Source organism: Pectinophora gossypiella, chromosome 20, assembly GCF_024362695.1.
Source record: "Pectinophora gossypiella chromosome 20, ilPecGoss1.1, whole genome shotgun sequence".
Lineage (NCBI taxonomy): Eukaryota > Metazoa > Arthropoda > Insecta > Lepidoptera > Gelechiidae > Pectinophora > Pectinophora gossypiella.
The window spans coordinates 9,359,348-9,374,762 of NC_065423.1; the positions used below are offsets into that span (position 1 = coordinate 9,359,348).

The following is a 15,415-nucleotide window of genomic DNA, read 5'->3' on the forward strand; positions in this document are numbered from 1 at the left end:
AAGTATGACAACGTACTAGTAAGTATGTCTGTCTATAATGCAGCTATACATGAGTTATACGACCTAAACAAACCCGGGCAATTTAGCAAAGTGAAAAAGGCGCGCGCCTGTTGCCACTCAGAAGTGGGTCGGGACGGCAACGTCGCATAGCGGTACCAGCGCGGAGCGGCAACATCGCGCGAGCAGGCAACGTCGCCAACGTTTCATATACCTACATCAATATTTTGTACCTACACGTTTTTGACAGGAATAAAATAAAATTCTAATTTTGTGGTGTGTGATTTCGAATGATTTATAGTTTATAGACAAAAGATTCGGGCTAGAGGTACCTAGTTTTCCTGTTCCCATGTGCGAATAAGCTATGTATGCGGCATGGCCTGTGCCATGTGGGACCATGTGGCATAGCATAGATACAAATAGATAAGTATACCTACTCCGTATCCTCCTATATAAATATAGATCTATGTCGATCGGTTTTAATTAATATATTGATAAGGTAGGTAGGTTCCAAACACAATCAACTTTAATGAATTAAAATTCTCCTCTAAAATATTATGTCGTGGTCTTAAAAGTATGCAAGTATTTTCTTAAAATTGAGTCTTACCTACTTTATGATATAACTATATTCCCAATATTAACATTTTTAAAAAAATATCCGAGAACAGACTTATTATTATGAGGGATTCTGTTTCAGGGATTAATGGTAAGCTAAGGCAGCCAGAGGTTGTTAATTAAAACACGGAAAAGGGTTGTTAAGCAAAAAATATACTTAATAAAAGCATTAAGAGACCGACCTACCTACCTTTTTTTATTTCGACCATTTACCTACCTTAAATGGACAGACATGGACCAGGAAGACATAGAATACTTTTTTTTATGTTCGAAATCATCCCTTTAGGAGATGAAAAAGGGTAAAAAAGAACGTGTTTCCGCGATAACTGAAATCTTGTGATTGCCTGACTCAATAAAATATCATTACAATGAATAGAAAATAATATAAATTGTAAAGCCACGACAGTAAACCTCATTGGAGTAGATACAACCTCAAATCAGAAGATAACTTGCAGCTACTCTTGATCCCAATTCCAACACCAAATACGTTGAAGATTTTGCAACATTCCCTAGAGGCTTAGGTACGCGTTAATTGGGTAAAAGTACCCCTGGGCTAGCGGCTATCTAGGCTACAAGCCAATCTATCTGTCTTTCTCTAGAAATGTCTACATTTCTCAAGAAATCCAACGCCCCAAGTGGAAGCAACTTGATCCTGAAAAATCGTTAAACTGATAAAAGTAACGAAACGTTGAAACTGTCTTCAAAACGCCTTTCGTCGAGAAAAGTTGTTCCATTTTCAAAATCTCTTAAAACTTTTTACGTGATAAGAATGAAATCATGCTTTCTTCCTTCCAGGATAGACAGGAGGGCTTTGTATTACAACTTTAATAATAGAAAGTATAGATAACCCAAACTGTATACAACGACCCATTCCAAAAAATACCGGCAATTCAATCATTCAATAAGAGTATGTCGATTCGCACCGCGGTCCGAAATCCTTACGGTCCGGTTCGAAACGACTAGAAACTGAGTGCTTGAGTCGACTTTTACGATAGCTATGCCAAGACCAGTTCGAGACCGAACGACTCTATATTTATTTTATACGCCAAGTAAACAAGTTCAGTTAATTATTATTTACGTAAACATTCATTACCATCAATTTAAATAAACATTAAACTTTAAAATAAATAAAATAGTAAGCGCGACAGAATTGCGTATTGCGTATGCTACACGGGCGAATCAAAAAGTTCGTAATAAACGTGCGTGAGTCTGTCTGAGGTCTGCCCGACTGTACAGCCACGCCAATCAGGCTGGCTGGCGTGCGCATAGTCGCGCGATCGCAGCGCCAGTCGCCAGTCGCACGGCTGCTGCGACCACACGTAAAGTCGTAGTCGCCGAGTAATAAGGTCGCGCTCGATCGATAAACCCAGTTTCTGTTTACATCGCGTTTAGTAGGTGAGTATTTGCGACTACTTTTCTTGTGTGTATGTTTAGATGGTGATGTGTATTCTGTTGTTATTGATATTTTCAAGCTCTATAATCATGAAAAGTATTTAGAAATTACTTCAAGTTTTAAGCTTATACGTTTTAAGCTTATGTGAGTGTTATACACTCTTACATATTAAATAGGACCTCCTTGCATAAACAAAAGTTTAGTTAGCGTATTCGATGTTGAGAAGTGAACCTTGTATTATTATAGATATTACAATTATTGACGCGTAAATAAATAATACCTCAGGGACAAATCAAATTTAAGCAGTGCACAAAAACAAACTAAAATTACTTTGTACAAAAAATCGCAACGTGAATTGGCATTTTTATTTTGTGGCGATGGCGCCACTGACAGTTGACAAAAAGTCAACTGTCACTTCTAATATTGATCATAAGAACGTACAGGGTCGTTCCATTGCCTTTTTGTGACACGAGTAAAATCGTAAAACATCATCAATCAAACGATTTTATAGGCAATCGCTTTTGTATATGAGTGGGTATAACGTATAGCACTGTGTAATTTGGTAGTGTTAAAGTCCGTCTGCATCTCGTCTGCACTCTCATCATAATCGGGAAACGCAAATAGGTAACAAATAGCTCGGTTTCCAACCTGTCGTTTTTAAGAGTACGTTTTACTCACAGACATTTAAAAGTATTAAGTGTCTGTGGTTTTACTAGCATTCTACGATTCTAACATTGGAAAATAAAACTAGGCTTTATGGGTGCGTGTATTTTATTCCCTTGCCTTTCTAATAAATAAAAACGACAATAATGAAATTTTATTTTAGAAGTGACAGCTAGTATAATATAGGTACTCTCATTTGACTAGGCTGTATGGCTATGTTCCTTTGCCTGCTCTCTCTTCTCGGGGGAAATTTAAGAAAAAAAAGATATGGTGACAGCACGCACAAATCATAAGGAAAAAATCTTCGTCCTTACGTGATGAATTGAAAAATCAAGCTCACGAAAGAAAATTTTTCGGCTTCCATTCTTACGTATTTATTTATATCCTCTGGTCATAGTTAGTCACGTGATTAAAACTATATTTTTTGTAGTAAAATCTGGTTTGTTTAGAGCCTGCAAACCATGTTGGCGTGCAACCAGATGCAGCTGATTGAGGAGGTGAAGAAGAGACCAGCTCTGTACAGTGCAGCGCACCCGGCAGACCGAGATGAGAAGCTCACGTTATGGCGGGAAGTCGGGGCGGCCATATTTGATGATTGGGACGAGTGTAACAAGGCTACGGCTTATGATAGAGGTACTATTACAAGTAACGTTATTATGTGGGTAAATCTCAGGATACCGGATCCGGAATTACCTCTCTGGGAACTGATATTATGCAGTCAAATTACTAAACTGTATAACAATCATTTATGTTTTTTTTAAAGAACGTCTACGGCCCTGTGCCGAGGTTTTTCTTGCAGCTTCTTTTACAGGTTGTGAGAAGCTGCAGTAAATCTAGGCGGATGAGGCGTTCGTTATGTAAAAAATGACGATTGCAAAGTGCAACTATGTTACCCTACAAAAGAAAGGTGAAAGATATTTTTGAATTTGAATTTTGAAGCCATCATTAGCTAAGACCATTATTAGTATCAACTCAAAAATATCCTAGAAACTTAACATATCATAACATCACGCGTATATCCCCAAAGGCGTAGGCAGTGGTGTATGGTTTTCAGAAACTTGTCTTTTGTAATTATCCGGTTGAAACATAAATATGTTACCAACTTCAAATATCAATTATCTATGATCGAAATAAATTCAAACTCATAAAGTCGAATTCAGTGGTTTAACGCCCTAGCTGGGACTCGATCCCGTGACACTACGATGTAAGTCACGGGTTCACCAATCTGGGGCCTGTTTAATAAAACTTACAATTGTAAATTACAACGACAATTTGGTGTTCATTACGTAGCTAATTTGAAGCTGCAAAATATTTGTGATCACACACTCCGCAATGTACATCAAATTGTCATTGTAATTTACAATTGTAAGTTTTATTAAACAGGCCCCAGGACTGACTATTTTTTTAATCACACCGTTTGTCTCAGGAATTCCCATTCCCAGAAGATTTGAATTTGGAACTGGCGTTAGAAATACTGTGTAGCCATTATATGGGGCGCTGTCTGCTCTCCGACGTTCATCCATCATCAATTTTAGAGCCACGCTCTTGTCGGTGTAGCATTCTCCATGCCACTTTTTAGGGAAAAATAGGGCAGTGGTTTCCCTCTTGTCTTCCGCCCCGCAGTACTCTGTCTGACGCAAGTGAGATTGCGCCCAGAGTAGTCTATTACAAAGCCATACTAGCCTCTTTCATTATCAAATTAAAAAAAAACTCAAATATTGCTCAATAACCAAAAACACCTTCCAACCCCCACTGTTCCGCAACCACATGGTTCAAAGGAGCGGGAGTAGTCTATTACAAAGCCATACTAGGACTCCACGTTACGACGACTCTCCGACGTTATGTATGTATAATATGTTCCCTAACAAAACGCATCCCTTACAGTGCTCCACTTGCAAAGAAAATGGCGCTCGTTCCGCGATGCGTACAGCCGGGAACTGCGAGCCAGGAAGACGGGCGTGAGGGTCAACAAGTGCGTCTATAAGTACTTCAAACAACTGAGCTTCCTTGGAGGCTTCGAGGGCAGCGTCAATGATGGGTGCGTATAACGGAACGTAACAGACATACAGTCTAAAATCTTACTTTATCTTATCTAGCCTAAAGTGTCCCACTGCTGGGCAAAGGCCTCCCTCCATTTCTTCCAGGACTTTCTCTCCAGTGCTTCCTCCGGCCAGCCTTTCAGGAAAGCATCCAAGTCGTCGCGCCATCTACGCCTCGGTCTGCCGCGCGATACGAGTAGAAGAAGAGTACAGTATCGTGAGTGATGCCCTACTTTTCAATTGAGCCGGCCTCTGTGGTTGAGCGGCGGGTTCACGATCCGGAAGTCCCGGGTTCGAATCTCAATGTGAATAGATGATCACAAATCCACAACAGAGTTTCAAGCGTGCGGATTTTAAGGTGTTACTGAGCTCGATTCGATTCACGATTCGGTAAGTATACCATTTGGCACCAGAGATATTCTCGAAACGTCAAAGCGATTCATTTCCATGACGTTTTGTATGAGAATACAAAACGGTGACGTCATCAAACATCGTACGGTCACGAGTACCAATATGTATACAGTATACACTTAGAAACCATATCACATTAACATTTTTGACAAATTAAAGCGTAAGTCTCATTAAATGTCAAATATGATAGTGCGACAGGGTTCTAAAGTGGGTACATGATATTGCTAATGACTGTACATATTTTGACTTTTTTAACAGTCGGTGTCATAGCAAATAAATGTTTTAGATTCTAAAAATGATATCTATTAGATAGTTAAGGATATATGTAGTACTAGTCTAGTCAAAGTTGCACTCACAAGTAGGGTTATCAGGTGTCCGGTTTTAGCAGGACAACATGTTTGGCTTTTTGCGGTCGTGTCCGGCTAAATATTTGCGTGTTAGGGTTGTCCAGTTTTTGTTAGGCTTTTTATCAGGGTGGCGATACCTAAGACGACGCGGGTGTGCGCCCGGGCGGGCACAGGCGAGCGGAGAGCGAACTACGTGTGACTACACATACTTTTTTCATCAGCCCAGCTGTAAAAACAGCATGTTTGGCTATTAAAAAAACATGTCCGGCTTTTAGGGCAACATGCAAAAACAGGTCAGGCCTGTTGTCTTAAACGTTGTACCGGGTGAGAGCCTTCAGCGCTCCCAATTTGTCCGGCCAAGTAGTTAATGCTATCTGCGGCAAATCTACAATAAGTCACGTCAAAAAAAAAGTCGGAATATCGGATCGGGCGCAAGGAACAACCTTGAAAGCGTGACGCTGAATACGAGTACTCAACGTCTGGCCTTTCGTCCTCCAAGCGAAGGTCGCGACCAAGGTCGTTGGAGTCCTCGGTAAGGTCAAATTAAGCACGTCTGCTGATTTGGTTATTGATAAAAATTGCGCGAAGGGGATAGTGATTATGACAAATGATGAGATGAGAGCTGAATCGCTATTGCGGATCCCACAAAGCTGGGAGGTTGATAACCTAGCGACAAAGTGTCGCCGATAGAAATCCAATTTGCTTCGGGAAGGTTCTAGAATGTATGTTCTATGTGGAATGCAATAGTCTTTGTTAGTAGTTTGAGAATAAGGCCAGGAGACAGGAGAGAAGATAAATCGGAGCTTGTAGTGTTTTCATTCCGTTTCGTGATTTGAGTGGGATTTCGACCTGTATCTGGGAATCCGTGATAGGCATGTCCGATGGACGCGATACTTAAATCGTATTGTCACGGGTTCGAATCCTGGCTCGGACTTTAAACCACTGAATCCGATTTTGCCCAGGAAGGGACTTAAACGTAGCTGTCGAGTGGGTTTATTTACTATACACCACTGCCTACCCCTTCGGGGATACAGGCGTGATAATACGTTGAGAGTTGTCTTAGGACCAATAGATTAATAAAGTGATTTTCTCTCCTAACTTAATTTCTCGTCTAACTTTTAAAAATAGAACATTTAACTACGTATATGTACATACATGTATAGTTAGGCATATACTGCAGTAGTTTTAGGCGGATGAGACGTTCGTTATGTAAAATTGATGATTCAAAGTGTAACTATGTTACCTATTGAATAAAGATATTTTTGAATTTGAATATAACATGTTGCCTTCTTCCAGAGTCGAGCCAGAACAAAGCCTAATACAAGAGGACACCAGCGCAGTAGAATTCGACCCCTTGATAATATCTACCAAGTCTGAGAGGAAGCCTAAAAAGCGAAAAGTGAAAACGCCGAGCGTAGACGAGTGCCGAGACGAGGAAGAGACGCCGCTATACAACTTAGAGGTGGGAGAGAGCGAGACGGACACAGACAAGTTGTTCCTCCTTTCGTTTCTGCCGGAAATGCGGCAGTTGCCGGTGAATATCAAGATGTGGGCGCGTGCGCAGATCGCTAACATAATGCAGGAGGCTGTCGCCAGCCAGTATGACAACACTACGCCGCGGGACAGGGTCAGCATAGAAGTCAAAAGGCCAAGAGGAGATAGCTCAGATTAATATGCTAACTGTACTGCGCATAAGGTTACTTTTGCCATAGAATAAAGAATAATTTTCTACATGTAGAACGGTACCAGATCTACGGGTGAAGACCTCAACGGTTGCAAAGGCGGAGATGGGAGCCATCAGTACGGCAATGCAGGACAGAAGTGTCAACTCACAGGGACTGTAACCTTGAGCCTGACAGAGGGCAGCAGTGACTGTCAGTTCTATTCAGAGGCGGAGGACGGGAGTCCTAGTACGGCTTTGAAATAGAGTACTCTGGGCGCCATCCCACTCGCGTCATACAGAGTACTGTGGGGCGGAAGGCAAGAGGGAAACCACAGCCCTATTTTTACATACAAAAGTAGCATGGAGAACGCTACACCGACAAGAGGCTCTTAAATTAGTGATGATGAGAACGGTAACTCTTTGGGCGCCGTGCTAGATTTTCCTCACTCCCTTTGGGTTTTACTTTAATCTAAATGCTCATAAGCCGCGTGAGTAAGAGAGAGCGCGCGCGGATTGTCTATCTCCCTCGCACTAACGCGGTACACGGTAAGAATTTTTTTTTTTAATTGAGTGTCCGGGGTGCGCTTTTGCTGTCCCTACCCTAGTCGAGTTTTTAAGTAATACTATCGTTAAAGTTAAGGAAATTGAGTAAATATAATGATAGAAAGTATTTTTGTGTTTTAATCTTTTAACCTCGTAAGCCCTGGGGTCCTCTGAGAAGGACCAAATAATTGTAGTGATAAAGGCCGAAGGTTTTGAAATAGTTTGTTCTAATAATCAACGAAGGTACTTTTAAAAGTACCAAAACTTTGCCTGTCAATTTAATTCAAACCTTTGCGCCGATTGAGAAAAAAAGTATTTTGTCTATGAACTAGTTCATTCAATTTCGTGAATAGGTGGCTTTCATAAAAAAGAAATATGTATCACTTGACGTAATTTGTCATTTTATTGGTAAAGATGGTATGCACACGGCGACGAGGTAAAAAAAAATCAAGTTAATAATCGAATGTCGTAGTTTTTCATACACATTATTTTCAGAAATCACAGGTAAGATAATAATCAACAACATGACATAGTTATTTTATCAATTTCGTATCGATATCGTTAGCAATATGAAAGCAAACTTTTTTAGTCCTTTGCAAGGGACTTTAGGTGTCATGTCCGGATATTTTTCAAATACTTTTTTAAATTGTTATATGTGATTAAATCATACCGATAAAGACTGACTTGCTTACGTGATCTTATGATTAAAAAAAAACTACCGTCTTCATTTTATTTCCTTTTTCCTTCTAATGATGATCTAAACTGACACCATGACAATTAATTTCTTTCCTAATAATAAAAACCTAATGTACTTCCAGAAGGACTAATCACAAACTACACCGTAAAAATTAAAACTCGTCACTTATTTTATATTTAAATATGTAAGTATATACACATATTTATGACGTACAAATAGGTATGTATGTTAATGAAAAAATACATAACCCTTTATAATAATAATATTTTTCAGATTTTACTAAAAGTAGTGACTTAAACCGGGAGTCCTTCTGGAAGAACTAAAAAAAAAACGTAATTTTTTCAAAAATGTCTTCTATTCATCCTTACATAGGTCTCCACTTAATTTGAACCCGATCGGATAACTCTAACACTTTAAAATTTGTACTTGAAGTGCTCGGCCTTTACGACTACAAAAATTTGGTCCTTTTCAAGGTACCACCGTCGTTTATTACTTCGAAATCGTAATTATGCTTCGGCGTTACGAGGTTAAGTATTTATGTCACCAGTGAAAACTATGTAAGTGCCTGTTTGAAAAATCAGGTTAGGATGTGATTTTGGTATACAAAACCTCGCCATAGACAAGCTGGTCTTCAATCCAGGAAGAAAATTGTGGGTTGAGTTTTTACCCGGAAAAGAAATAAGAGGTTTTGTTGAAGAAAATTATATTTTTCAAAAAGCCCTAGTTTTCACCATAAGGTAGCGATATATTGTTGCTGAAATTTTTTGAAATCTAATTTGAAGAATCTGATTTGCACCTTTTGCTATTGTCAATAACACACAAATTATTTTAGCAAAGTTTTGCAGTATACGTCACTTTGCAAAATCAGCCACGTTACCCTAAACGATCCTAAGAATCCTAGCGTAATCACACCCTACTTTTATCATGGATTCAGCCTGTTACTCCATTGCTCATCATTCACCTTTGAAATGACAATGAATATCAGCTGGTTCTCCTAAACCTTTACCTTATCCTCTAGCAGTTGATAAACCGTGTATACCTGGAACAAATATTACAAAGTTAAAAATTATAGCCAATTTATTATTTAGTGAAAACATAATTTATCTTAGTGTGTCAGGATCAAAACAAATGGAATTCTATAGTCTCTGCTTACCCCGGTGGGAAATAGGCATCAGTTTATGTATGTATAAATTATCTTAAAATTCTAAATGCTAATTCAAATATACTTCATTGTACTACATTTCTTCTTCTTTCGTGTGGATTGTGAGGTAGATGACCAACCTCATCAACCCTGGAGTCAAAGTTATTATTGGGCCGCCAAAGGCCCCTGACATGGCTCATGTAACGACTACTTACTTACATCAGTAACTAGTAACCGGGACCAACGGCTTAACGTGCCTTCTAAAGCACGGATCATCTTACTTTTTGGACAATCAGGTGATCAGCCTGTAATGTCCTAACCAAACCTTGATTTCTTACAATTAATTGTGTGCGTCAAGCTAGCGGCCTCAAAAAAAAAATGGGCACGAAAAAATAATTTGACCATACCAAAAAATAGTACTCTTATTGAAAAAAATAGTACCTGTTGTAAAAAAATTAGTACCATCACGGTTCTGGATTTATAGCCATGTTTTATTGCACTTGCTAGCTTGACGGTGAGCGAAATTTGGCGAGAGTTAACGACAAGGTCTTTCGCTTTGATTTAAACGCCAAAAAATAGTATCGAAATAGTACTCACCCCCTGCAAAATACCGAAAGTAGTACTTCAACGGTTCCAAAGTTATAAAGGTAGTTCTTTGATCCCGCTAGCTTGACGTTTTGAAAATACCTATTATCTGGGGAATGCTTGCATACTTCAGTTTGTAACTAATGTCAATAAACTCGTATGAAATAGTACTCCCTACCATCATAATTTGGACCTGATTCTCTTTGTAGAAATATGTCAAAAAGTCATTATAACCTATGTCATACATTTATTAAGACAAGTACAGTCGCGAACAAAATTATTACACATGGTCAAGAATGTTGTCAGATTTCAGTATTTTTCCCCATTTTTGGGTAAAAATTGGTGAAGTGCCAGGGTTGTTAGATGAAAGTAATATCATTGTTGAAACTCTTTGAGTTATTCTACAAATACTGCAAATTGTTTATTAACAAACACTTCGATCCGTAACAAATTCAACATGAAGGTATAAATTATAAAATAAAACAGCAGATTAAAAATGTATTATGATGTATTAAAATCACAGATTGTTTTCGATAAGAACTAGACCCATGCAGCCATTTTCTATTAAAATTAGTGCATATGGGTGTATGCAATAGGATTTTTTTGTAATAGCAGCACTGAAGTGCAAAGAAATGGTAGGGTAGACCTCCAAAATGGCAATACTTACGAATAAATTGTGAGGTTATGTAATTGTCTACGTGACTGTATCAACAACAAATGTATGGCATAGGTTATGTTGATTTTTTAACATTTCTACAAAGAGAATCGGATCAAAATTATGATGGTAGGGAGTACTATTTCATACGAGTTTATTGACATTAGTTACATACTGAAGTATGCAAGCGTTCCCCAGATAATAGGTATTTTCAAAACGTCAAGCTAGCGGGATCAAAGAACTGCCTTTATAACTTTGGAACCGTTGAAGTACTACTTTCGGTATTTTGCAGGGGGTGAGTACTATTTCGGTACTATTTTTCGGCGTTTAAATCAAAGCGAAAGACCTTGTCGTTAACTCTCGCCAAATTTCGCTCACCGTCAAGCTAGCAAGTGCAATAAAACATGGCTATAAATCCAGAACCGTGATGGTACTAATTTTTTTACAACAGGTACTATTTTTTTCAATAAGAGTACTATTTTTTGGTATGGTCAAATTATTTTTTCGTGCCCATTTTTTTTTTGAGGCCGCTAGCTTGACGCACACAATTAATTTTATTCCTGGATGATTGATTGGATTGAAACTGGAGGTTAAAAACGCAACATCGAACCAATTCATCTAAACAAGCAACATTGCTATTTGACATTTGCGCATATAAAAGTAAGTGCGCGATGCAAACAAATGTCAAATAGCAATATTGCTTTTTTAGATAAATTGCTTCGATGTGGCCTTTTTAACATCCCTGGACATGGATTGAAACTGTCTTGTCCATTGCAAGGTTTTGTCAAGAAAATCAAAAGTTTTGTAAATATCTAATGATATAAATGACACTAAGTTGAAAACAAAAGATTTTAGATGTTCTAAACACACCCTTTATGACGTGATCCTGATGATGAAGCCGAGAGATGGAAGGTGAAAGTCTTCAAAAGTAAGTATATATTTTATTACCCATACCAGAGCCATTACTAACAATTCTATGATCTAATAAATAGTTCGGTGAGGTGTGACTACTTAGTTCATCTTGCGATGGATGTACCTCTGACCACCCCAATTGGGATATAGTCGTGAGCTTATGTTATGCCATACAGAGTCAAATCTTAGACAGTCTTGGAACTTAGAAGTTAGGATCTAAAAGTTTTTAATTTAATTTTTCAGCAAAAACTATAGGAGAAGAATTCGCGAATTTATCTGTGGAACTCGCATAGTGTTGTAAAAGTTCCATTTGGACCAACTTGCGGGTTCTAAATTAAAAAGTTGAGCTATAATTCTTGAACGTTTTGCACGATAGATCTACGAAGTTCCGAGTAGGGTGGCCATGATTTACTAGGACTAGGTTTAAAAATAACATAACATAGCATCGAGACTGTAAAATAGTAAATTGTGAAACATTATCTAGCCTAATGCGAGGTTTGAAAACCAACCCAGAGACCGCGGAATAGAAGAAAAAGGTTAGAAGGGGCAAGTGAGCGCGCCATACAAGTATGAGCAAATAGTTCATACTTCAACTTTGCACTCCACGCCTCCGCATACTTTACGACGCACAGCTCTGCGATAGTATATTAAAAGGTCGTCTTGCGCATGATAACCTGCAGGGCAAAACGATCATGCAAGGAGATCCCTCCTTATCAGAGCAAAGTTAAAAACCTTAGTAAGATCGGTTATTTATCAAAAAGAAATACTTTTGTATACAGCATCTTACGAAAAGTAGTGATAAAATTGCAGCCTATCACATAAAATATACAATGCCGGTAAAGTGGCTATGGAATTTGAGAAGCAGTAGAGCTATCGTAGTTATCTGCTTGCAGGAGTAGTTGTAAATACAAAATGAGTGTTAGGGCCTTTCCGTTCTCTTTCTTCTTTAGGTGCCTAGCTCAAAAAAGGATTTTTCTACCGTTATTATTTTCTATTTATTAGCACCGTAATTTTACTTACAGAAGTTAAGATTATAACGCCTTATTACAGAATGGTCCCGGGTTCGATTTCCGGTGGGGACATATCACAAAAAATACTTTGTGGTCCCTAGTTTGGTTAGGACATTACTGGTTGATCACCAGATTGTCCGTAAGTAAGATGATCCGTGCTTCGGAAGGCACGTTAAGCCGTTGGTCCCGGTTACTACTTACTGATGTAAGTATGTAGTCGTTAGATGAGCCATGTCAGCGGCCTTTGGTGGCACAATAGTAACCCTGAAACCAAGGTTGATGAGGTTGGTACTCCACCTCACAACCCATATGATAGAAGAAGACAGAACCTGTATTTGTATTAGGTTAAGTTACGTGTAAAAGTGTTTTTGTCTGTTGGCAAACCTAATAAATAAATAAAATAAAATAAACCTAATCAGTAAGACAATGTAATATAGCATATCGAATGGGCAGGGCCACGATTCCGCCATACATTTTATACCTACATCCGATGCATCGAGCCCGATTGATAGCGTAATATAATAAAGCCTATAGTCAGTTTTCGCGCTGCACACTAAAAAAATAATTGATATAATTGTTGTTTGTTGTCTTGAATAACACTAGATTTATTCAAAACTAACGGTACTTACAATGATACACAAGCAAATAAATTACGAGTATATACGTGTGGTAACCCTACGATCTAACATGGCCGAGTTATAAATAACTTCACCAACATAAGGTAATTCAATTTGAACACGTTTACGCTATAATTTCAACCTGATTACACTGCTCATTAAATTAATGACAGAATTATGTTAATAAAGTAGAAATAGGCTAAAAATACTCCCTAATGTTCTACGTGTAAGTAGCTACCTACCTATGTCATCTTGATTAATATATAATAAACAACCCAAAAGACATTAGGAAAAAAAATAAACGATTATTTTTATTCGCGAAGATTTATTGAAAAGTAAAAATATACATATTTTAAGTCGATTATACCATTCTACTGCTTTGGAACATATAGCCGAAGCACCTAAACACCTCCGAACCTCCGATTTGGTTGCCAAGTCACAATTCACAATAGAGATCAAAAAAACTTAATTATACCAGCCAAGGATCGAATCCTTGACATAATCAACAACAACCGGAGGCGTTACTCACTAAACTACCACTCGAAATGACGCAATCTCGTAACAAACAAATTAACCTCGACTTAAGCTGGCTTAACTTATAACTTATTGTTTTCCAACTTTTAACACTTTCAAGGACAGAACGTCTAATGACGTTCCGTTACCAAGTCATACTCTCATACTGCCTATTATGAACCATCAATGACCCATGGTCTCTGTCCGTGAAAGGATTAAATAATGGTCGTGATTTGAAACTTCTTAAAAGGATGATAAATACTTCTATAGTACAATTAAATTAATTAGAAAGTTTAATTACATAAATATCCGAGATAGCCCTGTTTGGAGAATATGACAATGCGATTTACATCGTAGTGTCTCGGGTTCGAGTACCGGCTCGGACCCTAAACCACTGAATTCTACTTTATGAGCAACGAGAAAAAGAGAAGGCGAACGCAATCTCATCTAATGTAGTCAAACATAGACATAAATGGAGAAAGACAAAGATAAAAGAAGCATAGTATGTCTGTTATCCATGAAATTAGAAGGTTAATGGTGCTAATTCCTGTAAATACCATCTAATTTTATTTTAAGTTATATCTGTCATTTTCTTATCCGCCGAAATATAAAGGGACGGGTAATCGACAAGCATAAAATTTATGGAACACACGTCAATTTTAAGCACAAAACTAAAAATTTTACATCCGTCAATAACCCGACACAGTTATTAAGTAGACAGCACGTCAAACGGATTGCACACCAGCGACGTACTTTTTGATTCGCCCGGGTTATTCATTCATTCACTCATTCTTCCTAAAATTAGGAGCTGTGAATCATCCGTCCCTTTCCTTTTCGACGGATATGAAAATGACGGATATAACTTAAAATAAAATTAGGCGGTGTCTGCAGGAATCGGGGCCAATGTATTTTTAAATATTTGTTTTAAGTGCAATAAAGAGTTTTGTACTGTATGCTATTGTTAAACCAAAGCAAATCTGTACAGCGCCATCTATGTTTTGTTTGGAGAACGTAGGCTGGAAAGTCCCTCATTCAGAGAAAGCTACGATTTTTAACATTTTAAAGACATTCTGCACGAAAAGCGTTATAGCGCACCTAGTTTAGTCCCGCCTGACCCGACCGCATATATTGAGACCCTTAGCGGATAATATTAGGTAGGTTATATTGCAGAATTTGAATCTCGAGCCATGTAGTTTAGGAAGGTCAAATGCTTGGTAGAACGCTTGCCTCTCACTTTGAGGTCGCAGGTTCGAATCCAGCACAGGCCTAAACCTGATTGGATCATAAATGAAAATCACGTGCTCAGCGGTGAAGGAAAACATCGTGAGGAAACGCACATTCCCGAGAAATGCATTTTCGGAGATATATGTTAGAGTAAGAATATTATACTCTGATCCCAAGGTAACAGTGACCTTTGTGGAGGACGCATAGCGCCAGTTAAACAATGGCTCACTGTCACGGATTACTTTTATTGGATGTTCTCTGTACGGAGTTCGACACAAGAATGGTACAACTCGTGCGGCTCGCCGTCTTATAAGGGTTGTCCCCACTACCGTACCTTGCACGTGTGTCGTAAACAAGTGCAGGTGTTGTTTGTTTGCTAGCCGCACGTGT

The 15,415-nt window shown here is 38.4% G+C and overlaps 2 protein-coding genes across 3 annotated transcripts in view; one reads left to right on the top strand and one right to left on the bottom strand.

The window, feature by feature from the left end:
* Positions 1 to 15,415, bottom strand: part of LOC126376193 (titin) — a 167,808-nt gene that overhangs the window by 125,214 nt on the left and 27,179 nt on the right. The gene's annotated exons all lie outside the window — the stretch shown is intronic.
* LOC126376306 (uncharacterized) lies at positions 1,571 to 7,798 on the top strand. 2 transcript variants are annotated; one of them, XM_050023633.1, is made up of 4 exons: positions 1,571 to 2,007; positions 3,099 to 3,301; positions 4,553 to 4,706; positions 6,762 to 7,798. In XM_050023633.1, the coding sequence occupies exons 2-4, from the start codon at positions 3,130 to 3,132 to the stop codon at positions 7,135 to 7,137; spliced, it is 702 nt and encodes a 233-aa protein (XP_049879590.1). In that variant the 5' UTR covers positions 1,571 to 2,007; positions 3,099 to 3,129; the 3' UTR covers positions 7,138 to 7,798. The 2 variants fall into 2 exon arrangements, with proteins under 2 accessions (XP_049879590.1, XP_049879589.1); XM_050023632.1 differs by having other exon boundaries at positions 1,574 to 2,007; positions 3,118 to 3,301.